Raw genomic sequence first — 26,820 nt, forward strand, 5'->3', positions numbered from 1 at the left:
TCTATATATGAATTCTAGTAGTGCTTGATAACATCATGTAATATTCTTATATTTATAGAACTCATTCTTTTCATGTCTAAACATGATAGAGTCACATACTATGAAGATGAAATAGTTTTATTATCATCATGAATTTCACTTATTTTGTGTGTGGAGGTAGATTTTAAGTTAGATTAAAAGTTTATTCCCTGTAGCTGGGTGAGGTAGTACAGACTTTTAATCCCAGCAGAGGCATATGGAGCTCTATGAGTTCAAAGCCAGCCTGGTCTACATAGTGAGACAATGTCTCAAAAATGATTTTATTGCTAAAATTGTTAAAAGACATGCCAATTGACCTTCTGAGACTCTTCTTTAGAGGGTGTCCATTAGAAGACTGGCATCCAGTTTGTTATGTACTGAGGACGACTTTGAATATCTGATTATCCTGCCTTCATCTTTCAACTGCAGAGACTATGCACATACCTCCATACCCAGTTTTATGTGGTGCTGGAGACTGGACCCAGTGGTTTGTTCACACCAGGAAAACACTCTTCCAACTGAGGTGAATTCTCAGCCCTCGGCGCATCCCTAGGATTTTGGTGCTCCAAACATGGAGTGAAATATGGTTTTGAATAGAAATGAACATGATGGGGGAAATCATGTGGATACGAAGATGACCTTGGAGAGACTCAGGACATACTCTCAGAGGAGTTGTGGCCCTGACACATCAGGAGAGGATTAGAGTCTTCACACAGCAATGACATGGGTCGAGCTTCCTTGGATTTGGGAGATGAGTAGGGCGGGGCAACGCTGGTAACTCTATGTGAAGTCAAGTCACACCTGCCCGTGAAGATGTGAAAGGGAAACGGGACAATGAATGTACCAATAAACTACCGAAAATTGCAGCTTAGGCCAAGATACTGAGCTCTTTTTAACACTGAATGTGCCTTTAAGCTACAGTGACAGTTCCCTCTACAGGAAAGGGGTCCGATAAGGGTTCCTTGCAAATCTAGACATGGGCAGCTACTGAAATTTTCCTGATGAGTTAGATTTTCACTTCTGTGGCAAGTGTGTTACCTGGCCGAGCCCATATTCAAAGGCTGGGTGGATTGATCCCCTGCAAGACACTTGAAGGTTAATTAGCTGCAGATCTCGGCTAATCTGACTAAGCTGCAGATGCTAAATGTCGGCTGGCGTCCCGGCACACCAGCTTCTACATGCTCTTGACTTGCCTCCTACCTTCTGTTCAGAGGGCCACTTTGGAGCTATGTGGCTCCTTGCCTGTCTGTGCCTTGTGCTGTGTTTTCTGGGAGGCGTGAGCTGCACCTGTCCTGCGCAGTGCACCTGTGATCATCACGGCAGGAATGACGGCTTGGGATCAAGGTATGCCCCTCTCTTTGCTGCTAAGTATGCTGACTGTTCTGGTGAAAAGGACACAAGCAAATCATCCTGATTTTGTTAAAGCAAATTATTTATTAAAAATTAGGGGAAGTTTAAATTCCATGAGACTTGGTTCAGTTTTTCTTAGCTGGTGGCCCACTGCCCATTACTTTTATTGTGAGCAATAGTTTACCTCTCAGATGCCTCAAAAGGTTCTCTGAAAGTCCAAAAGAATTTTCTGTCTTGCAAAAAATATTTATTATACACACATGCATAAAATACCCCTCTCTGGAGATCAACGTTCAGTATGGGGTGGGAGGGAGGCAGGCTTGTTACAGAAAGTACAGAGGGTGAGGCTGGGCAGGAGCTGCAAGCTTATCCACATAATCTGCTATCAGAGTTTCCCGTTTCATCTGGAGACATTTTACACTAACACCTTGGTAGTAGGAAGGCCAAGAGTGAAGTCGGTGAGGTTAATGATTAGATTTTTTTTTTTTTTAAAAAAATGGAATTTACAAAAGTAAAGATGTTTAGAAAATAGCACCTGTTCAGACTTTGTAGGCCCTCACAGAAGTTATTAAGCCTTTAAATTGCTTTAACCTAGTAAGAATTATAATTCTTATAGGATGCACAGGAATCCTTTGACATGCAGGCGAATACAAAATGGACTCTTGTTAGTCAGACACAGTAGACTCTGGGTGGTTTTTTTTTTTTTTTGAGACTATTTGCTAAAAAATAAATGAATTCTTGGGACTTTGACAGTTGAAATAAGCCATGAGTTCCTGAAACAAATTTTAATAGAAGAATATCACAGCTTTAATTGAATAATGATTAGAGCTGAGGTATAGCTCAAAGGTTCAGCACTCGCCTGGCATGTCTAAGGACACGAGTCTGATACCAGCACAGCAATGCTCCTGCCGCTACTGCTAATGGTGATGATGATGATGGTAGTGGTGAGGATGATGGTGGTGACCGTGATGATGATGGTGATGATCGTGATGATGATGGTGGTGACCATGATGATGATGGTGGTGACCGTGGTGATGATGGTGGTGAGGATGATGGTGATGACCGTGATGATGATGTTGATGATAAGAATGTTGATACTATTAAACTTTATTTGTGAATGCTTTTATTTAGTCAACCTTTGGTACCCTTTCAAAACATTCCCTGAGAAGTAAAATGCAATAAAAAGGACACAATTTAATGTCTATTTTCCCAAACCGTTACAGCAATCGATGGCCAGGCCAGGGAACTTCTTAGAAAATTGTCAGTGTTTTCTTCTCCATGGGTGGGTTTTACAAAAGCCACAGAACATTATGCCTGATGAGACCCCCTCAAGGGATTCTAGTTCAATACCTGTCAGGTGTAAGTGAGGAAGCAAAACTGCACAGGGAAAGATGACTGATTTATCCTGGGTCTCAGCACCCTGTGCTGCAGTCACCAAGCTAATCAAGGTGCTGTGGCTCCAGCTGGGGACCCAGCTTCTTCCTACGATAGCACATTGAAATGCTAACTTAAGGAGCAGAGATTGCTCTCGTTCTGGTGCAGGGCAACTCTGGAATTTGTAATAGAGGTCAAACTAAAAAGTACCCTGGAGATTGTTCGTGGCTCCCTGTGGTCTTTAAAGTAACCAGAAAGGGGGTGCTACTGCCAAGGACACAAGACTCTTCACTGCTTCCCCCTGTTTGCATTATAAGCTGATGTTTTAAATTCACGGTTTGCTACGCTGTGTTTCCATGATGGTCATTTTATTGTTATGCATCCCGATTTGAATTTTTATTTTCAAAACTGCTTATTCACTTTGAGCAATTCAGATGGATGTGGAGGATAAGTAAGTAGTTTTTCATATCGGAACAAATCTAAGATTTGAGATTCCTCCCATTTAAGCCAACACTTAGGACGGATTTTTTTTCCTACCTTATTTTATTCATGCGTATAAACAGGTTCACAGTATGGTTTGTTCTGGGTCTCTTCAGTTAGTGACTGCCAACAGGAGTATATTTTGGTTTTGGTCTATTCCTTAGGCAGAAAACAATGCATTGATATTTGCTGACCCTCCCCATAAGTGATTCTTTCATAAAAAATCAATTATGACTTTTTTTAAAGACAGGTTCTCATATAGCCCAGGCTAGCTTGAAAGTCTCTATACCTGAGGATACCTCAAATGCCTGGTCCTCCTGCCTCTGTCTCCTGACTGTTGTCTCTATAGATATGTGCCGTGCCTGGTTTATTGTGTTCTGGGGATCTAACTCAGGGGTTGATATATGGTAGGCAAACACTTCATGATTGAGGTGCACCCCAAGCTCCAATTCATGGTTTTGAGGGGATTCTTTTGATATTGGTTATTTCTTAAAAAGGTTTACTCACTGTGGAGTTGGGCAGAAGTGTGTTTGAAAGGCAGTTCTGTAGTATCCCACTGGCTGGATGACATTGAGCAGTCACTTAGCATTGGTGGGCACAAGTTATTTTAGATATTTAACAGGTTGTTGGTAATAACAGCAAATGTTGACTGAGAACTTACATGCCCGGAAGACATAGAGTTTTATATCATACTATGACAATGGGACAATGGGACCCGGAGTCTGATGAAGTGGCATTCCCTGGGCACAGAGAAGACAGCAGAGCCCAGCTTTATTCTGTCATCCAGTTTCTGCCTCTTTGGACGGGCATGATGATTAATAAAGAGACAGGTGTGACCTGTGTTTCGAAGTCCTGGCGTGAAAGGTCCTCCATAAATACCCATTGAACACCATGAAATTGCTCAGATTTGATCAACTTTACTGTGAGAAGAGCCATTTTGTATGGTGCAATTTAATGGGTACCATATGGTAATAATGGTGAGGAAGGAGATGATGATGATGACAATATAATAATGTGGCATTATTAATAAAAAGGCTTTCCAGACTAACCAAATGCTTTGTAAAACACTAGTAGGGAATTAAAAATAGATACATGTTTAAAATAAGGGTTTGTTTTAAGATGAGTCTTGGAGAGTAGACCTTCTGACCTTGCTCTTGTGACACTAGGTCAGTGTTGTGTAATGACCTGGACATGAATGAAGTCCCTACAAACTTCCCCGTGGACACCGTGAAGCTTCGGATAGAGAAGACTGTGGTCCAAAGGATCCCCACAGAGGCCTTCTACTACCTGGTGGAGCTGCGGTACCTCTGGTTAACTTACAACTCAGTGGCCAGCGTAGAACCTGGCAGCTTTTATAACCTAAAACACCTGCATGAACTGCGTTTGGATGGCAATTCTCTGACTGCTTTCCCTTGGGCGTCTCTGCTGGACACGCCCCGCCTGAAGACGCTAGACCTGCACAATAACAGAATAACCCGTGTGCCAAATGAGGTGGTCAGATATCTGAAGAACCTTACCTACTTGGATCTGTCAAGCAACCGAATAGCCACACTGCCACCAGATTTCCTGGAGAGCTGGTCCCATTTAGCGGTGACACCTTCTAGAAGCCTGGATCTTCCACCAAGAAGAATTATTCTTGGTGAGCTCACACACTTCTGGGCATCTTATGTGTAGATACCTTGCTATGCATGGTTTTAGGGATATGCGTGTGTGAGTGTGTATTATGTGTTTGTTGAGGAAATATTCTTGTAGTATGAATGTGCATCCCAAGTGTAGTATTGTGGGTTTTGAGATAGATTGATTCCCAATTTCTTTGAGAAACCACCATACTGATTTCCAAAGTTGCTGTATAAGTTTGTACTCCCACCAGCAATAGGGGAGTGTTCCATTTACCCCATAGCCTCTCCAGCATAAGTTTTCATTAGTATTATTGATCTTAGCCATTCTGACAGGTGTAAGATGGTATCTCAGAGTTGTTTTGATTTGCATTTCCCTGATGGCTAAGGATGTTAAGCAGTTCCTTAAATGCCTTTCATCCACTTGAGATTGCTCTGTGAGAATTCTTTGTTTAGATCTGTATCCCATTTTTACATTGGATTATTTGGTATTTTGATATCTAGTTTCTTAAGTTCTTTGTATATTTTGGAGATCAGCCCTTTTTCTGATATGGGGTTGGTGAAGATTTTTGTCCCCATTCTGTAGGTGCTGTTTTGTCTTGTTGATGGTGTCCTTTGCCTTACAGAAGCTTCTCAGTTTTAGAAGGTCCCATTTATTAATTGTGGATCTCAGTGTCTGTGCTACTGGTGTTATATTCAGGAAGTGGTCTTCTGTGTCAGTGCATCCAAGGCTACTTCCTACTTACTATTCTATGAGGTTTAGTGTGGCTGGATTCATGTTGAGGTCTTTGATCCATTTGGACTTGAGTTTTGTGTATAGTGATTGATATGGATCTATTTTCATTCTTCTACATGTTGCTGGGTTGGTGTGCAGCATGGGATGTGTCTCCAGGGGCTAGGGCCTAGAGAATAGGGCCCTCCTGCCTGGGACCCAGACACTTACTTCTCCAGGTGGGGGCAGGGCCAAGACTCAGGTGGGGAGTGGTTGGAGGTGTTGGGAGGCTACTCCCAGGTCTCTGGGGCTCTGGTGGGTGGGGCTGGGGCATGGGATGTGCCTCTGCGGACTATGGCCTAGAGAGCTAGACCCAGATATTCACCTCTCCAGGTGGGGGTGGGACCAAGGTTCTGGTGTTTGTAGATGCCCTGAGGTGTGGTTGGGGGTGCGGGGAGGATGCTCTCAGGTCTCTGGGGTTTTGCTGGTTGATAATGGGGCACAGAATGTGCCTCCGGGGTCTAGAACCAAGAGACTCGGGCCCTTCAGACAGTTACCTCTCCAAGTATAGGTGGGGTCAAGGCTTCAGTGGTCTCAGATGCTGTGGGGGTAGTTGGGGCTGTGGGGAGGCTGGTCGTAAGTCTCTGGTGTTTGCTGGGTGGGAGTGGGGTGCCTTATCATATCATTTCTATATACCACCTTTTCTTTTCAGAATGAGATCCCTGAATCTAATCTTTGCTCAGTTTTTTCCTTGACCATGACCAACAACTTTAACCAATCTCCCCTAAACGATGATAAACAACCATAATCAAACCCACCTCTTGGGAATGTAGGTGCTGTGTTCTTAAAATTACTTCCTGTTGCCTGGGGGTGATGGCATCTTTAAGACACCCTAAAAAATTGAGGTAATTATTAAGTCCTGAGAGAGCCAGCTATTGCCCAGTCCCTGTGTGATGGGAAAGTGCAAGGCTTATCTCAAATCCTAATCTAGTAGTCTGTGAGGCTCTTCCATCTTAGCTAACTACCTTGAAATCTTCCTGAGCAGTTTGTAGTCCAAAGTAGATCTTTGGGAAGTATTCATTATCTTAGTGGCATTACCACAATCCAAATGGATTCATTGTTCCGGTGTCTGATCATCTTCTAAGAGACCTCAAAGGTCATTGTTAGGAATGGTCACGGGTCACTGAAGAAAACTTGAATATCTTAACTGTCATATGCATCAGATCTCAGACAGATTAAAAGACCACAATCTGTTGAATATATCTGGGGTATACAAGCTTAATTCCTACTTACCTGCTTCAGACTTAAGCCTGAAATCATGTACAGGAAGCTAGATGAAGCCTAGTTCTAGAACTAGTTAGTACTCTATGTGATTATTAATGTCACAACAGAAAGTTTAAACATGTATATGATTTTATAAATTTAGAGATAATATTTATTTATACCTTCAGAAAAGTTTTAAAGAGTCAAAAGGGTGCCAGATGAGGCATTTATCAAACTTTTCTTTTATCAGTAAAAACTCAGGAGTCAGGTATCAGGGTAAAAATCTGCTTGATCAGAGAAGCAGTGGAGAAAAGTGACCAGTGACCTCCCTTCTCTCTCTCCTTTCTCTATCCAAAAGGGTCAAGCCTCTTTAAAGAGAGCCCTTCCTACTACTTCCTGCGTCTTTCTTTATCTCCTGGGTCCTCCAAAACCCCTATGACTAATTTTGGCCAGTTAGTAGCTAGCCTTGACCTCTGTTTCAAGGTAAGCTTTATTGCCAGTCTCAGGAGTGTCAAAGTGCTACCAAAATATTCCACAATAGAGGATCTAACCTAGGGCCTTGTACTTGCTAAGAATATATATACTGAGCCACATCCCCCAGCCTGAATTCAGTTAATCTACACTTACTTACCTGTTTTTCCTATAGGATATAATGGTTGTGCATGTAAGTCATGTATGTGCACGTGAGCACATGGGGGCCTGGGAAGAAAGCACCTCACAAACTGAGCGACCCTGCTCTCATGCTGAGAGACTTTACAACCTGCCTGGCTCGCATGATCACATCAGTCTAGACACGGCTACCCTCTGTCTGCAGCTCTGTTCGGCTGTTCCCCAGGTCCCTCAGCAGACAGGGTACCACGGCTCCCGTTAAATCTAAAGAGAAATGGCAGGAAAGCCCACTGTTGTCCTGGAGAGTCCTTGTCTGAGAACACTGGGCTGAGGCTCTCTCCAGCGTGTCCGTGGGCAGGGCGTCCTTTCTATCTCAGTTTGGCTGGCTAACATGGTATACTTTCCACCCATTGAAACCTATGGTCAGTCCCCAACTTATGACCTCTGGCCAATGAAGAGGTCATTTTTCTCAGAAAATTGAAAAGGACTTCTATGTGCTTGGCCGGTGAAATGACCTATTAGTTCTGGGAAGGAAGAAGCAGTACAGATGTTAAATTTATGTCACGTATCATTACATTCTCAAATATTTATTGATATAAATTGTAAATTAAATAAAGGGCATGTTTAAACCTTTTGAGGAGGTTTGGATAAGAAAGCACTGAGATGGGACCAACATGGAGTCAACACTGACTTGGTTTAGGTGAAAAATGCATTTGGTCCTAAGAAAACCAAGAGCAGGAGACTAGGAGCCAGGCAGGGTGATGGAAGCTCACGGGGTTTCTTGTGCAGGGATTCCATATTCTGTTCACTGCTTGTCTAACAGTCAAATGTTTTTATTGACAAATAAAAGTTTGTTGGTTGAGTTGGGGAAACAAGCCTTAGTTAAGCTTAACAGAAACTTGTAGAGTCCCTGTTCTCTACACTAGTAAGCACCATGTGTTTACAATGTGCTGTTACGTACTTCAGCCACAAATTTGATCCTTATGAGATCAGTTAATTGCTAAAATTTGAACATGAGATTTTATTTCACTACTTAAAAAAGTTTCTTGGCTTCCAGGCGATGGTGGTGCACACCTTTAATCCCAGCAATAGGGAGGCAGAGGCAGGAGGGTCTCTGTGAGTTTGAGGCCAGCCTGGTCTACAGAGTAAGTGCCAGTACAGGCCCCAAAGCTATACAGAGAAGCCCTGTCTCTGTATACCAAAAAAAAGTAAATTTTGGCTGTGATAGAATTATCTATTATGATGTGGAAATGAAAATAAAATACAGTTACTAAATGGCTATTAATGGCTAGTTACTAACTATGAAGAAGCAAATTATAGAATATTGATATTTTCCCTTTTTGTATTAAACCAGGGTGAGCTCTCAGGGATCCAACAGGGTTTTGAAAAGCAAGTATTTGTGGACCAGTCACCAAAGAGTTTTATCTGTGTGGTAGTTAATCTCCATTTTCAAATTGATTTAAAATCACTACGGAAACTCACTCTGAGTGGGTCTAGAGGGGTTTCTAGCAAAGTTTAGCTAAGGAGGGAAGACCTACCCTGAATGTGGTGACACCCTCTTCTGGCCTGAGGCCACAGACTGAAGAGAAAGGAGAAAGGAGCAAGCAGGGCACCAGCATCTATCTCCTTTACGTCTCTTTGCCTCCCGACTGGATGCATCGTCACTCTCTGTCTTATACCCCCGCCGCCATGACTTTCCCACTGTGATAGACTGTACCCTCAAACTGTGAGCCCAGGCAAACCTTTCTTTTCTTACATTTTCTTTGTCACAACAGTGAAAAAGGAACCAACATTGAAGATCAGTACCGAGAGCGGGCTTGTAGCTGTGATAAACCTGATGGAGTGGTTCACAGGCCTGGGGGATGGGTTTGCAGGGCTGCCCAGTGCTGCTGGAGCCCAGATGACTCCATCAGGAGTCTTAGATGTTGGCTGTTGAGCTGTGGTCCATTTATATAGCCACTGTCAGTTAAAGAGATGAAGTATTTTTAAATTCATAAGTGATGGGATCAACCCTGACATTTTCATCTCATCATATCAATGCATTCAGTTCATCTCTAGAAGCCTCCAACGCTGTTCCAAAATCCACAGACTCTTCTGATTTAAGGCAATCTCTAAAAGGTGTGCCCACATGTTAAACATAAAACAAAAACAAACTGCATACTTCTAATAGCCAGCTGCTTGGAGTAAACACTCTTATTCCAGTGGAGAAGTAAAGACATATAGGGCCAAAGCAAGACCAAAGCTTGGGAGGGAAGGTATTGACCATCCAGCCTCTATGGCTGCAGTGGCTGCTGTTAATAGTTGGAGGTTCTACTTGTTCTGGTCTTGGGTCTACCATTTTATAATATGTAACAGATAGAGACACAAGGCACAGTCAAACCGCTTACCCCAACCACTCACCACACAGTGGGGAAGCTGCAGTAGGAGTCTTGGCTCCTGTGAGCCCAGGACCCATGTCTCTTCCCACTCCTCTGTAGTGTGGTATGGAATGTGTGCTCATTTGACTGGCATTTTAGTTTATGTGTCTATTTAATTAAAAGGAAAAAGGGTAGGGACAAACTTTCAGTTGTTCTCTCTTGTCTGTATGAGTAAAAACACCAACTTAGAACATTTTAACGTATCGATAAAACCCCAAAATAGAGTCATGTGGGTAAACATTTAAATTAACTATGGAATTCAAATTTAAAATTTTAATATAGGTAAATTTCCAAACAACAAACATTTCCACAGGCGCATATGTAAAGACAGTCATTGTTTGTCTTAGAAGGAAAAACTCAGATTTGGAGAGGGTACCAAATGCTTTATTCAGTGTTTTTTCATTGGTTCCCAAACCTGCTGACTTGTAAACATAGTTAATGGAATTTGCCTGAAGGGCAGTGGCACTCTGAATGTTTCCACAGATTTCCCCAAGGGCATTAATTTAGTTCAACAACCACTTCCCAACATCTATGGATATACCCTACCTTCTTGCCAGGTCACAGCAGCCTCGGGAGGTAGGTTTATAATTATCACCACTCTCTTCTATAGCCAGGAATGAGGCGTAATGACGTCTCAGATTCATAGTTCAACTCTAAAAACATCATTTCTCCTTTTTCTCTTTTTCATTTCTCTTTTATAAGTTTTTTTTTTTTTATAATTGAGGGACTGAGAAATACTTTGTACACTGTGAAATACAAGATCTGAAGTATACAATTTGGTAAATTCTGACAAACACATACTCTTCAAAAGGATATCTTCTTCAAGATGGAGAATATTCCATTGCCTAAAACGGCCATTATTTTGATCTCTCGTACCACTTCCCAGTGACATCCCATAACATGAATGCTGTGCCTGGCTTCTACTCAGCAGCATGGTTCAAGGCTGCCTCATGCCATTTCACATGTCCACAGTTCCTTGTATCAGAAGTTCACCGCATGAGCCAGGTGTTCAACCTGTCTCTGATTGTTGGACACATTTACTCTCTCTAGTTTGGGCTTTTATGAATTTGACTCTATTTTAGTACTCTTATACAAAGTCTTTTTGTGATGTATATTTTTCTCTCTCTTAAACAAATTCCTCAAATCAACATTGCTGTGCTGCAGGATGGCTGGACATGTAAGTTTCAAGAAACTGCTCATTTCCCAAAAGGGGTCTATAACATGCATTGCCCAGCCCGGTGTGACAGCCGGTTGTTCTGTGTCCTCCCCAATACTTTACAGTGTCGAGCCTGTGTCAGCTCTTCTGGGGACTCAGCGGACCAATCAGCTTGCTTTACCTTAGTGACTAATGACGTCAACTCGGTGACCATTTTCTCCGCAGCCCTTTTGTATATAATCCAAAATATTATATTTTTGGAATTATCACACACACACTGCGGATGTGTGACCGCAGTCAGTCCTTGTAAAACTGTTTCTATTCACATCGTAAAAGCTTTGACCTTAGATGTTTCAAAACCGGAATGAACAGGCTTCATGTTTTTGACGGATTGAAAAAATCTTTCCTCCTGGCTTATGTAGTTTTTATATGTAATCAGGAGAATTCCTTCAGGAATTATCTGTTCAGGTCTTTTGCCTATTTTTAAGGGTCATTTTCCATTGTTCTTTACTAATGAATGTATATCTTTAATCATTTATGTGAATTATAAACACTTTCTTTAATTCTGGCTTACCTACTCATTTTTTACATAGTGTATTTGTAAGAAATATTTAAATTTTGGTAGCATGTGATTCCTTATTATCTTACCCTTAGTACTTTCTGAGAACCATTTAAGAAATATCCACCCACCCCAAGATCTCACAGGGACTCTGCTTTCTTTAGAGGCAGAATCTTTCGATTTATTTTTCACATTATATCCGTTATCTTTTGCGCTTATGACTATGATCCACCTCAGAACAGTCTCTGTGTATGGTGCAAAGCAGGAGTTGTGGTTGATTATTTTCTAGAGGTTTGGCTGTCCTCGCCACCATCATTTGTTGAAGGCTCTCTCTTCCCATTGCATGGTCACACAGCAGTCTCCACAAAGCTAAGGGAGGCCTCGGCTTGGCTGTGAAGGGGCAGGGCTTGCAGAATAAGCTTTGTACAAGAATCTGTTTCTGTCTTTCCACACGTGTGCATGCACACACCTACATATATACATACATACACACACATACACACACTCAAAGAACCTATGTAACCCAGCTGTTCTGCTGCATGAAAAACATTGAATTTCTCTTTCAGAAGGCATGAAGTGGCTCCATCCGAGAATAGTCATGAAATAAATTAATTAATGCAAATGCTGTGATTGTGGTCAGTGTTGTTCCTTCAAAGAATGTGAGTAATAGTTTAACCTTGGGGACTTCTTGTACCTTTGTCCCCATGAGAAAAGCACAAGGTGGATGTGTGACCGCAGTCAGTCCTTGTAAAACTGTTTCTATTCACATCTTAAAAGCTTTGACCTTAGATGTTTTAAAACCGGAATGAACAGGCTTCATGTTTTTGACGGATTGAAAAAATCTTTCCTCCTGGCTTATGTAGTTTTTATATGTAATCAGGAGAATTGATTTTTAAGTTTTTCATAGCTGCATATTTTAATAGTTTTAAAGCATGACTGAAACTGTTAATGTTCTAACTCTTGACTGTTTCCCTTTAGCTGTTGCTGTATTGATGTTTCTACTTACAGATAATAACACAGCCACCATCCACGGATGTAGATGTTTTTGGTTGACAGAGTTCAATTATGGTAGACGTCTTATCAGATTAGGAGGCTAAAGAAATACTGGGTTAGTCAGGACTCTAAGTGACTTAAGAAGTCAAAGTCATGATCTCCTTGTGCTTTGGTCTCTCTGGTGTGGAATCAGAAGCACAACGTCTACCTGAGGTGGCAAATTGCTGAGCGTGGTGTGAGTTACACAAGCTAACAGCTGGACGCTTTAAGATCCGGACACGAGTTCAAATCCTGCCTGCCCAGTGGTGTACCCTTAGACAGGCCTCCTCTCCTTCTTGAGCCCTGATTTGCTTTCCATTAGGAGGGTCGTGCTGCCGTGAGAACTGAGGCTTGTTAGTGTTCTCTCTGGACAATTTGCTGATCTCTGCTTCCCGCAAGTCTGTGAGCACAAGTGAGAACAGATGCTCCCTTCTATTCTGTGCTCTTTGAAGATTTTTGATAAAGAAAAATCATTGCAAGGTAGAGATAAGACTCCTCCCAGAGCAAAAGTCAGGCATGCTCACGGCCAGTGTGACAAAGATAAAACTCTCTACCTAGCTGTGACTGTCAGATCTTCAACTCTGTCCAGTGTTCCATAGCATGGTGACAGACTGACTTGGCCAGGACCGAGAAGTTTCTCAGGGTGTGGTTCTCAGTGCGAAAATCAGTAAAATCCCTGACAAACTGGGATGGGTACTCGTACTGAGTTAGCTGTAAAATCTCGACGCCTTCACAGTGCTTGCTCACCAAATGCAATATTTGACACGTGGGAAAGTATTAGTGAAGGACAATGTCCAGCATTGCCAGCCAAGGAGACTTTAAAGAAAAATATTCCTCACACATGACTGTTACAGAAAATGGTAGCTTTGATCTGTTGGGCAGTTAAACCTCCATCTCAACATCAGCTTGCAGAGAATCTGAATCCAGTTCCCAGAGCCCATTGCCTGTAACTCCAGTTCCAGGTGATCTGATGCCCATTGGCCTCTGTGCACACCTGCACACTTATGATGCACATCAACTCATACAAGCACACACTCATAAAAAGAATATATAATATATATTAATATACATACAACTATTTATAATGCACATACATACATACACACACATACACACACACATATATATATACACACACACATATATATAAGTACACACACATATACACTGACTGTGATTACTATAGAGTTTTATACATTAAATGCTGATCAAACTGATAGATATAAAACATAAAGGTATTCATATTTTATTTGAATGTGAGTACCTCGTATATCATATCTTTATCTTTTCTCTGCACTACGGCAGGTGTATACATGTGCCATTCTGAATTTTTGGCTTTTGCTTGTTCCTTCCTACGTCCTTTGGCCTGGTGGCAGCAGAGACATAATGGGAAGCAATTTACCCTGTTGCGCCCGCCTCCCTTTTGCCCTCCTCACTAGTGTCCTGTCTCTTGGATGAGTGAGCAGGTCCATGACTGGATGTTCACTCTGAGAGCTGACCGGTTGTAAGGGGGAGCATATATTTGTTTCATTGGTTTATTCCTAATTACAGCCCATGCTTCTGGAATTCCAGTTGGTTTCTAACCTTTTGTGATTTTTACAAGTTTCTGGCACAGTCCATACCAATGGATCTAATTAATTTGCTCAATTGTGTGGGTCAGAGTGAAAAAGATCCAAATATTATTTGTTAGAAAGGGGAGGGGTGCTGGGGATTGAACTCAGGGCCCTGTACGTACTAGGCAAGTGTTCTAGCACCCAGCCACATCTCCAGCCTAGTTCTTTTTTTCGGAGATCACATATTAATAGTGACATTTTCATACAATGCATTTAAATCAAATAATCTCCAGTATAATTATCTCTTAGGCACCACCCTCGCATATCTCTTTCCATATCCTCAACAGTCTTCCTTTTACTTTCATGGGTTTTTCCTCCTCCTACATGAAAGGGCGCTGCCTGTTTTTCTGAGTCTGGCTTTTTTGATGAACACAATGAGCCCCGCTTTCATCCATTCTTCTGCAAATGACCATTTCACTCTCCTATCAGTGTGATGAAGCAGCATAACCAAACCCAACTTGGGGAAGCGAGGATTTGTTTCATCTTGTGCCTTGAAGCAACAGTCCTTGGCAGGAACTCAAGTAGGGCAGGAACCTGGAGGCAGGCATTGAAGGACAGGCCATGGAAGAATGCTGCTTACTGGCTTGCTCCTCTTGGCTTGCTTGTTCAGCCTGCCTTCTTATGCCATCTAGTATTAGCCTACCACTGCCCAGGGGCACACTGCCCATTGTGGACTGGGCCTGGGCCCTCCCACATCAATCATCAGTCAAGAAAACACCCTACAGACTTGCCTACAGTAATTTTCTAAGGAGGCATTTTCTCGAGATGCCTTCTTTCCAGACAACCCTAACTTGTGCCAAGTTGATGTGAAACTAGATAGCATGCTGAATAAAACTCCGTTGTGTGTATAGCCCACACCTTCCTTATCCGGTCATCTCTTAAAGGACTCTTTGCCTGATTTCTTAACTTGTCTGTGTGAACGGTAGCATCACAAACATGGGGCGCAGATATCTGCAGCAAGTTGACATTGATTTTTCTGGGTGTTTATATTCAGAAGTAGTATAATATGTATAAAAATAAGTATTTCATTTATTTATTTATTTATTTATTGTGAGACAGAGTCTCACTATGTAACTTCAGCTCTCCTGGAACCTATAATCCTTGTGCCACAGTGCTGGCACGATTGGTGTGTGCTACCAAACTATTTTTTTTTTATTTTTCAAGGAAACTACATGTTGATTTTCATAGTGACTGGGCTAGTTTATATTCTCACTAGCAGCCTATAAAGGGCCTTCTTCTCCTGCATTCTCCAAGAATTCATACTGTCTTGTGCTGTGGGATGATGCTCTTGTACTCAGTAAAGATTTGTCACTCATATTGGTTTAATAAAACACTGATTGGCCAGTAGCCAGTCAGGAAGTAAAGGCAGGTAAACCAAACTAGGAGGATTCTGGGAGGAGGAAAGGCTCAGTCTGCAGTTGCCACCCAGACACAGAGGAAGCAAGAATTATGGGTTAATTTAAGTTGTAAGAGCTAGTTAATAATAAGTCTGAGCTAATAGGTCAAACAGTTTATAATTAATTAAAGCCTCTGTGTGTTTCTTTGAGACTGAACCTGGGGCCAGGTGGGACAGGAACTTCTATCTATAGTCTTGTCTTCCTTTTCTCTCTTTTCTTTCCTTTACTTCCTCTCCTTTCTCCTCCATTCCTTGGTTCCTCACTTCTTCCCCTCCATCCTTCCTCATACTGGGAATTGAACTTAGGGTGACAAGCATGGTAGGAAAGCTAGGCAAGGCTTCCATCACCAGGCTACATCTTAAGTTCTTTGCTTTCTTAATGTTAGTCATCCTGACTGCAGTGAGATGGACTCTCAATTTCAATTTGCATTTCCATGATGACTAAAGATAGTAAATATTCTTTCTTATGTTTATTGAGAATCTATACTTTTTTTGCTTGGCAAGGATTCAGATCATTTGCCAATTTATTTATCAGATTTATCAATTTATTTATTTACCAATTTATTTAAGCTGTACTATTTAATTCTTTGAGTTCTGCACGAATCCTGGTTATAGCTCCCATGTTGGATGAGTGGCTGGATAGAATTTTCTCCCATTCTGTCAGTTGGTTGTCTCTTTGCTGCTAATTGCTTCCTGTGCTGTGCAGAACCTTTTAATTTGTTTAGTACAATGCCATCTATTGGTTCTTGCTATTACTTCTTAAGATATTGAAATCTCAGAAATTTATTGTTTATGTTTATATCTTGACATGTTTCCTCTGGTAGCTTCTTAGTTTAAGGTCTTATATTAAAGGTTTTTGGTCTGTTTTGGAATGGTTTTTTTTTGTACAGGTTGATTCAGAAAGATCATTTTAGAGGCTTTCTGGTTTACAGGATTGTAATATTTAATTTTTCCTACATCTCCTTTCTTCTAATTAAGTGTATTTTTTTCCTAAGTAAATCTGTGGCTGAAGAGCTGCCATTATATATACATTTTGGGAGAGATTATTGGATATTGCATAATCTTTCTAGATTATGTGGAGCTTTCTAGAATTAGGATTTCAGCCTAGGTATTAGGTTTCCTAGACATACTCAGTTATTCAACATAAGAAAGAAATCAAGAAGTCTGCTTACAACACAACTGGGTAATCCTTCAATATTAAAATATTAAACAAAAATGAAAATATTAAAATTAAAATAATTAAAATATTTAAAGAAAAGAGTTCAAATTGGCATTAATTATCAGACTAGTCACATATTCACAGGATTTAATGTAAGAGGGAAGAACTCAAGGTTATTCACCCACAGGAAAAAAACAAACTTCTCCAATAGGAGATTAAATAATAACCAGTCCTGGCAGAAGAACGAGCCCTCACGGCCTGCTGTTACAGGACCCATACATCACAGCCCTACAAACAGTCAGTTCGGTGTCCAGCACTGCTAGGCTCCTTACATCACAGTTCTCTGTTCCCTTCTCAGCTCAGGCCCCTAACTATAGGTCCCTAAGGCCAACCTACTTGAGTTTGTGACAAGGCCACCACTTGCAGGCAAGCAGCTCTAGAGACATTTGCCTGAGGGCATGTTCTACCCTGGGTCTCTCCTAGACTTTCCAAGTCTCATTGCAGGTTGTTCTGAATGCCTTTCTTGTTTTGGTAATTTTGGAAAGGCTGAGAATGGGCCCAGTGACTTTGGTTCTCTTATACTGAATGGTTCTTCGGCTGTGACCATCTTTACTGAGAAGAAGCTCCCCTGTTCCCACAGCAACAGCGTCAGTGTTCTTCCTGGGCATTCCCTTAGGTAGAGAACATCCTGCTACATAACCACGCTTTCTACTCTTCGCGCTTACCCCTGATGGATAATGCCACTAACCTCTCTGCCATTCCACAGCAAGGATCTTTCTTCTCCTTTCTGATAACTTCTTCCTTTAAACTCTCAGTGGGAGGCTCCTTTCGGGCCAAATGATGCCACAGTTCTCAAGGCTGAGGTAGATAGGAAGGAGCTCACAACTGGAAACCTGCAGCCTCTATGTCCCTTGCAGCTGGTCCCTCTTGCACTGAGATTTGGGGCAACACTTTGGTGGCAACCACGTATGCCATCCATGCATGATGGAGGAGGGTTATCTGTCTATTGTGTTATTTTCATTGGTCAATAAAGAGACTGCCTTGGCCCTTTGATAGGACAGAAAATTAGGTAGGCGGAGTAAACAGAATAGAATGCTGGGAAGAGGGCAATGGGGCAGACGCCATGGAGCCAGCTACCAGGTCAGACATGCTGAATCTTTTCCGGTAAGCCACCACCTCGTGGTGCTACACAGATTATTAAAAATGGGTTAATATCAAGATATGAGAGTTAGTCAGTAACTAACTCTCTAGAGATAATGGGCCAGGCAGTGCTTAAATGGATACAATTTGTGTGTTGTTATTTCTAGAACTAAGCTAGCCATGCGGGAGCCGGGTGAGGCGAAAAGCAGGCCTGCCCGCAGCCCCTCACTACACATGCAATATCACTCTCTGGTTTTATCACCTCCTACAATGTTGGGTTTGCTCCTCACTTTACCTCAGTATGTCTTCAAGTTCCACAAACGCATGACACATCCCAGGCTGAGCTAGGCAGCTCTCAGCACTACGTAATATACTAGAAGGTACTTTCTGAGCACTCCAGAACATATGTCTCTACCACTTTAGTTAGTCACATTCTGTGGTACCCGAGTTCAGATCTTGACTCCCATACTGATCAGCTGTATGATATTGGTGAGTCCCTCTGTGCCCCAGTTTCTTCACCTCTAAAATGAAAATAATAATGATAATATTGACTTCCTCATAGGATCATTGGGATTAAATGAGAGAGGACAAGTTAGTATTTGGAGTAGAGGTCAGGAAATAGTAGCTACGAGTATTATCAACTAGAAGACGATATGCTCACTGAGGTTGCTGGCTTCTAGGGCAAAGCTGACCTGCAGGTGATTGTACTTTGTCCCTCCCAGCACTTCATCAGTTAGGGAGATAGTGTGGCAACCTTCTGCCACAAGACAAACTACGCTGCAAATTTAATTCATCAGGGCGACCTTTACTGTGCCTTTTGACTCTCTGTTTTGTTTTAGGTTTACAGGACAACCCTTGGTTCTGCGACTGTCACATTTCCAAAGTGATTGAGTTGTCGAAAGTTGCTGACCACACCGTTGTACTTCTTGACCCTCTGATGGTCTGCAGTGAACCCGAGCGCCTCGAAGGAATCTTGTTTCAGAGGGCGGAGCTGGAGCAGTGTCTGAAGCCATCAGTGATGACCTCAGCTACCAAGATCACATCTACTGTGGGTAGTAATGTCCTGCTGAGGTGTGATGCCACTGGCTACCCCACCCCACAGCTGGTGTGGACCAGATCCGACAGCTCACCAGTTAATTATACAGGTACGATTAGTATTCTGGCATGAACAAGTTTACAAAAATGTGGATTTCATTTCATGGTTTTTTTTTGTGCAAATTTTATTTTATTATTATTTTTCTTTTTTATATCTTTTAAAATTTTTATTCATTTTATTTTATTTGCATTGGTGTTTTGCCTGCATATATATTTATGTGAAGGTGTCATAACTTGGAGTTACAGACAGTTGTGAGCTGCCATGAGAGTGCCTGGAATTGAACCCAGATCCTCTAGAAGAACAGTCAGTGTTCTTTACCGCTGAGCCATCTCTGCAGCCTTGTTTTTTTGTTTTTTTTTTCCAAGACAGGGTTTCTTCATGTGACTCTGGTTACTCGTTCTGTAGACCAGGCTGGCCTCAAACTCAGAGATCTACCTTACTCTACCTTGGATTATTTGGATTAAAGGCACGTGCCTCCACATCTGGTTCATTTGTACAAATTTTAAATGGCTGGTTAATTCTTACAATGCCAAGATTTATAAGTGTTGGTTTTGTTTTCAGCGGTGGGAACCAATTCCAGGGCCAGACAAGCGCTCTACCAGCAAATTATACCTCTAGCCTACAAATTCAAATGAAATTTTGTTTCGGTGCTTGGAATCAAACCTAGGGCTTTCTGTGCTATAGTCCTAGCTCCCTGGACACAGGGGATTTCAGGAGTACATTTTATTGATCAATATTTTCTCACTTTATATAACTACTTAGAAAAGAATTAGACCATGGAGCTCTTTTTGCACGTCCAGGTAAGTAAACGAGGGCTGCCAAGGCTTTTGTGCTGCTCAGTTACCTTGGATACACTCACTTTAAAGTGAAAAACCTTGGAAACATTTGAAAAAGACTTTTGTACAAATTTTGAACAACTCTATTTAAACACTCAATTACACAGAGCGCTTACGATGGGACAGAAATATAATTTTTGGAAATATTAATTATATAGGCTTTCCAAACCCTGTGGTGATCAATCCAGGCCTTGGCTCACTAAAGCAAAGATAAACTTAGTCTTGGGACTCTTCAAAAATAAAACGACAATTGAGATGGAAAAAAAATAAAGTTTGATGGAATAAAAAGTTAAGGTCCAATAGTCCTGTAGACTGCTGGCACATGGCTACTGAGTTCACATCCGGGCTATTGGTGCCCTGCTTTATGTAACACTGTCCTCCAGGAAGCTCCTGTCTTCACCTCAGTCAACATTCTAGTGTTTAACTAAAGAATATTGCAATTTTCTGCATATTTCTATATAGTACTCTGCAAACAAGTAAGCGTATAATTCTCTAGTTATCTGAGTCTAATATGGAATGGATGGCATCTGTGCAGTGGTGGTGCACACCTTTAATCCCGGCCCTCAGCAGGCAAGGGCAGGCGGATCTCTGAGTGCAAGGCCAGCCTGGTCTACAGAGCGAGTTCCAGGACAGCCAGGGCAACACAGAGAAACACTGGCTCAAGCAAGCAAGCCAGCAAGCAAACAAACAGAAAAAGGGGGGGGGATGATTAGTTTAGAATAAAAGTCATAGCTCCCTTATGCCAACATATGACCTTTGGTGCCTACTAGGTATCTGTATAGGCTCATTAAATTACAAGGAGAAATAGTCTTGAAAAATCGTTAAGTAAAGCCTTTTTGTTGTTGTTGTTTTGTTTTTGTTGTTTTCCTGTGTTACCCAAAGTCTTTGATAAACATTTCATGGATTCATAATCATAATTGGAAGGAGCTTTTGAGATTAGTTTTTCAAATCCTGTTTTTTCCCCAGAGACTTGAATTTGTACATATCAGTTTCCTTGTGTACAACTCTGTGCTGCTGGGGAGACCTGGATCTTCTGATTTCCATCTCCAAACACTTTTAGGGGGTCATTTCCCAAACAGACAGACCCGGCAGCTCTTGGCAGGTCCCAGACTTCATGTGAACCATTTTCAGCATCCTCACCTGCCGTACAAAGTGCCCTTTCCCCGGCTGTGTGAGAGGGACGCAAACCGAATCTCTGACCATCCTAGTCGGTGAGTGTTCCAGCATGTCCTTTTCACTCACAGAGCTGTCGTGTGTTCTCTCCTAGTAATCCAGGAGTCTCCCGGAGAAGGAGCCAGATGGTCCATCATGAGCCTGACAGGCATCTCCTACAGGGATGCTGGGGATTACAGATGTAAAGCCAAGAACTTAGCTGGGACGTCTGAAGCTGTGGTGTCTGTGACCGTTGTTGGCACCGTTACTACCACCCTTTTACCAGACACTTCAGAAAGAAACCCTGGAGAGCCCCCTGATCGGGATCCCCAGCAGGGAGCAGGAAGCTCGCCGCCTCTACCTAAGTCATGGTTGCCACCCGGCCTCTCTTCCACTTCTTCCTATTCCACTCCCTCAACTACTCTGTCTACATCTTCATCATCTCCTTCTTCCTTCTCTTTGCCTCCTGTCTTCTCTGTTGCTTCTGCACCCACGAGTGTGAAAATCAGCGGATCGGAAAGGACCGTCAGGACGAGCCACCAGTCACTCCCGCTCCACCCTGGCGGGAAAAGCAACGCAAAGCTAGAGAAGAACGGAAGTAAGTTTCCGCCCGTCAGTGCGAGTAAGAAAGAGGAGTTGGCACTGTTGGATCAGGCGATGCCCACGGAAACAAATGTCTCTATAGCCAACCTCAGGGTGGCCAGCGAGACTGGAGTGAGCGCGACTTTGACGTGGAACGCCACCACACTGGGGGCTGCCGTGACTGTGCTGTATTCTAAGTACGGAGAGAAGGACCTGCTGCTAGCGGATGCAGACTATGGCGAGAACCAGGCAACCATAGATGGCCTAGAACCCGGCAGTCAGTATGTGGCATGTGTCTGTCCCAAAGGAGTGGCTCCCCGGAAGGACCACTGTATCGTGTTTTCTACCAACAGAGTGGAAGAACCCGACTCCCAGTGGTCATTCCTTATTATAGTGACCAGCACTGCCTGTGTTATAGTTGTGCCCCTAATCTGTTTTTTATTATATAAAGTCTGCAAACTACAATGTGCATCAGACCCTTTCTGGGAAGATGATTTGGCGAAAGAGACATATATCCAGTTTGAGACTCTGTCGCCCAGGTCACAAAGTATAGGAGAGCTGTGGACACGGAGGCACAGAGATGACACAGAGAGGCTGCTGCTGTGCTCCCGGGCAAGTGCCGACTCTCAGCTGAACTCTAACAGTGACGGTTGTAGACCAGAATACTATTGCTGAGGTTTTGCAGGTGCGATGAACGTGAGCCAGGAACCGAGGGATCTAATGCTGTCACAGACCCTCTGTTGGATGACTTTTGGACAGACTTTTGTATCATCTGTGAGAATCACAAACGCTATTTTTTGATGCATTTTTTAAATTTAGTTGAGAAACATCTCAGTTATAACAACAAATGACCTTTATTTTTTATTACACGAATGACATCCAAGTAAATAATTTCTTAGTAGTATTTAATAAGCTTATAATAATAACTTTAGGGCAATTTAGTTCCAACAATTAGTTCATAAAAAATACTTACAATAGCTAACCTCTTCATTTGAAAGAATGCAGGTTAGCAGTCAAGAGATGCTAGCATCGCCAGAGAAGCCTGGCAACCCAGAATGTTCAAAGTGCTCTGAAGAGTTTGCTGCGGGTGTTTGCTGCTGCTGCCTGGTGTGTGAGCATGAGACCCTAAGGAATCTTGTGTCCACAGATAGTTTTTTCCCTAATCCTTTAAAGTCAGGTGTCAGTTAAATTAAGTACAAGATGAGAATAACAAACACAACACTTTTGTAGAACTAGTGACTGTATTTTAACACAGTACCTAGCGGTTGTATTTTTAACACAGTTGATAGACTGTCTGTTTGGGCTGTCGTGATGTGTTAATTTAAGAACGTTCTCCTTAATTTCTTTCCACCTCCTCCTGTCTCATTGTCTTCCTTCACTTTCCTTTCTTGATCCTTTAAAACTTCCCTTTAAAGCCGGGCAGTGGTGGCGCACACCTTTTTATCCCAGCAAGCGGGAGGCAGAGACAGGTGGATCTCTGAGTTCAGGGCCAGCCTGGTCTACAAGAGCTAGTTCCAGGACAGGCTCCAAAGCTACAGAGAAACCCAGTCTTGAAACCCCTCCTCCCCAAAAAGCCTTCCTTTTTAAGGGACAGAAGATGCCGAGCCGCCAAAGGACTGCAAGCTCAGCTGTCTTCTGCCTCCCTGTATTTTTATTCTCTTTGTAGAAGGAAGGCCTTTGAGATTTCTTTGCTGTTGTTGTTGTTGCTCAGGTATAGTGGTTTGCTCCTTTATTTATTTTTTTTTCATTTTTATGGGGTTGGTGTTTTCCCTGAACATACAACTGGGGACCTCATGTGTGCCCAGTGCCCTCAGAAGACAGAAGTGGGCAACAAGTTCACTGGGACCAGAGATTAAACATTGCTGCATGATGAATGGGTCAAAAAAGAAATCAAGAAACAAACACAGAATACACAAACAGGAGGAGCACTCTCAAACTCCTCCTATACAGTCAATTCCATGCTCATACCAAACCAGATAAAAACATGGCAACCAAAGAAAGAATGCAGGAAAGCGAGAAAGCTAGGAAGTAATCAGGCGAGGTAGAAAGAAAGAAAGAGAAGAGGCCAATAGCTCTTGTGAACATGGATCAAAACATACTCAGTAAAATACTTGCAAGCCTAGCAAGGCATACATCAAAAAGACTATCTGCCATGATTGAGTTGGCTTTTTCCCAGAGACACAGGGATAGTTCAACAATGCAAGTAATAATAAATGTAATTGTCTTAGTCAGGGTTTCCATTGCTGTAATGGAACACCATTAGCAAAGCAACTTGTGGAGAAAAGGATTTATTTGGCTTAGGCTTCCGCATCACAGTTCATCATCAAAGGAAGTCAGGGCAGGAATCTGGAGGCAGGAGCTGATGCAGAGGCTGTGGAGGAGTGTGGTGTACTGGCTTGCTTCCCATGGTTTGCTCAATCTGCATTCATAGCGAACCCAGAACCAACAGCCCAGAAGTAGTAGATAGGCCCGCTCACAACAATCACTAATTAGTAAAATGCCCTACAGGTTTGTCTACAGCGCAACCTTATAGAAACGTTTTTTGAATTGAGTCTCTTTCCTCTCTGATGACTCTAGTTTGTGTCAAGCTGACATAAAACTAGCCAGCGCAGTAATGACCCACATAAGTGGGCTGAAAGACACTGCCCTAGAAGGGTGTTCTGATATTTTGAAAGAGAAGTGTCAGGGAATTCATTTGGTCAAAATAATTTTTTTTTGTTAAAAACCAGGGAAATTGGAGTAGGTCCATGAACACATGGGATAAAGACTTCATAAATACTATTTAATTTTTTTAAAAATAACCTTTCACAAGTATTATATACATTATAAGAGTGGCTGTACTGTGGCTATGAAGATTAATGAAGGCCACAGTATACAGCCGAGCATTCTGGAGGACAGACACTGCAGTGTGTTGCCACCTGGCCTGGGGATATCCAGGAGACAGGGCTGCCACAGCACAGTCATAGTCGTGACCCGTGGGAAAGAGCTAGCCTTTACGAGAAATTCTATTCTGTTTACGAAACACTTGGTAAGAGGTATGGCTGAACATAGGCGTGAGGAAGGGAAACATCCATCAAACTCCGAGAATGTTCTCTGGGCTGGGATTTCCTAGTTTGCGTCATCTCCTCTTTGAAGGAGTATGGCCATGCCCCAGCATGCGCTCCCTATCCATCCCATCCAGAATGAAATGTTAACCAAAATGGACTGATCTTTGATGTTTGGTCCAAAGGAGAGAAGCTGGCCCTGGGCAAGTGGCCAATGCTGAGACCTGAAAACTGGTGAGAAGATGGGATTTGGGACTTCCATGAATGATGACCGCCACTCCCAAGGGAGGACTGAGAGAGTGACTGGTGGTTAACTGTGGTCAAGAACCTTGGTGCTGCCCCATGAACTGCTCTCCAGTGGGCCTGAAGGTGCTGTTCTTCATTCTGTCTTTTACTGCCTTCTGTTCGCACTTCTGTGCGCCTCTGCTGTGGAGTCTGCCACCGAGCCAAATCTGCCAAAACTATTCTTGAGTTTGCCCAGCCTCTGGGGACAATGGATAGGCTCTGGTCGGGAGGAAAAGTCTGGAAGCTCTGAGCGCTACATGATAAATCTTCAGTTCCAGATATGGAGACGAGCAGCTCACTTAGAAGTTTCTTGGCACCATAATGCCAGGTAGGGAAGAGGCTAAGGTGCAGCTTCTCTTTGGGGAGCTTGATGGCTGACCACCAATGGAGAACCCTTCACAGACTCCTAGATTCAACCTATTATCAGTGTCACAATATCATGAACTAAAGGATGTGACTGGAGTCCTCTGCCCTTCCGGGTACCATCTTAGTGAGGTGGCGTGACCTCTGTGGTCCCTGCTGGGGTTAAATGGCAGCAGTCTCTGGGCAGCATGCTGAAGTCCTTCTGCCAAGATGGAGGACTTTGAATTAATAATCCCACGTTTGCTCAGTCACCACGCCACAGGCAGGACCCAGGCATTGCCCGTCACAGTCCAGCCCGCAGAAAGCAACTGTCGCTACCACCTTGTCCTACACAGCACCTGGTTTGGCTGTTTTCCCCTTCTATCTACAATCTCATCCGTCCTTTGGGTTCCCTTGACATCCCTGGGTGTGAATCGAAACCCTGCCCGTGTTCTGAATCACAGAGGCACAGTGAGGACATTATTGAAGAAACCGTTACACTGAACTCCGTATTCCCTGGATGGTGAAGATTTTGAGACATAGGAAAGATTTCTAAAGTTGTGTCAGGAATCCGAGAAGCAAGTTCTGATAAATCTGTGTAAGTCACATGTTGGCTTTTACTGCACTATATCCAAGGATTTATAAGTAACTGGAAAATTAAGTTATTAATTCTAAACATCTCCTTGTTAAAAAGAATTTTTGTTTAGACTCCAAAACCTCCCTATGTTTATAATTTCCTCATTTTCTTTTCTTCCTGTTTGCCTTTATCTTTCTCTTTGCCTTTCCTCCTCCCTTTCTGTTTTTCCCTCTTCCCCCACCCCTCCCTTTCCTTCCCTTTCTCTTCCCATCTCCCTCTCCTGTGGATCCTTGGTGCTCTCACCACTGAGTGCATTGTCTAATGATCTAGAGCTTTTAGTTTTGTAGTCAGTTAGGATTTTAAAAAGAATTTTTATAAATAATTTTGTCTAACTTCACTTTGTTAGATTAATTTATTTTAAATTAAAAAGTCAATAAAGTTTTATTTATTTACTATGATGTAGGTGTCATTCAATTTTGTCATCATGACTTTTTAAAGATTCAGATAAATACTGAATTATTCATACTGTATTAGGAATTCTATTACCGTGGGAGACCGTTTCAGATTTCTGAGCCCGCCAGTGGATGTGGAGAGGTGCCCATATTTTACAAAGACAATTTGTCAAGACAGGAGGCCTGGAACATCAGACATAATAAGTTACTTATTTTCTTCAAAATCAACTCCAGAGAAAGGCTGGCAGGGACATGGTCTGGGGTCAGGAGGCTAGGAGAAAACCCTGTGTTATCCTGAGCTCGGTATTGGCACGTGAGGTATGTTGCAATTCATGACTAATAGTTAAAGCTCTAGCCCTGTAGCCATCTTCTTTAAAAGCAAGCACATAGGAGATATAGTCAAAATATCCTAGTGATGTAATTGCTATCCTGTTCCTTCAATGATGCTTTCTCAGGTAGGGAAGACTGAAGCCCCATTGGGCAGCATGAAATGCATACAGTGAATAGCTTAAGAGTGTTGATGGAGACACTGTGGTGAGCAAAAACTCTGACACACAGCC

At 42.5% G+C, this 26,820-nt stretch overlaps 1 protein-coding gene across 1 annotated transcript; it reads left to right on the plus strand.

Moving 5' to 3' along the window:
* On the plus strand, positions 1 to 26,230 carry Lrit3 (leucine rich repeat, Ig-like and transmembrane domains 3). Its single transcript, XM_048456966.3, has 4 exons — positions 1 to 1,362; positions 4,389 to 4,861; positions 18,734 to 19,039; positions 21,094 to 26,230. The coding sequence occupies exons 1-4, from the start codon at positions 1,163 to 1,165 to the stop codon at positions 22,233 to 22,235; spliced, it is 2,121 nt and encodes a 706-aa protein (XP_048312923.3). The 5' UTR covers positions 1 to 1,162; the 3' UTR covers positions 22,236 to 26,230.
* The last annotated feature ends 590 nt before the right edge of the window (positions 26,231 to 26,820 follow it).

The sequence above is a fragment of the Myodes glareolus genome, chromosome 17, assembly GCF_982192425.1.
Source record: "Myodes glareolus chromosome 17, mMyoGla1.1, whole genome shotgun sequence".
Lineage (NCBI taxonomy): Eukaryota > Metazoa > Chordata > Mammalia > Rodentia > Cricetidae > Myodes > Myodes glareolus.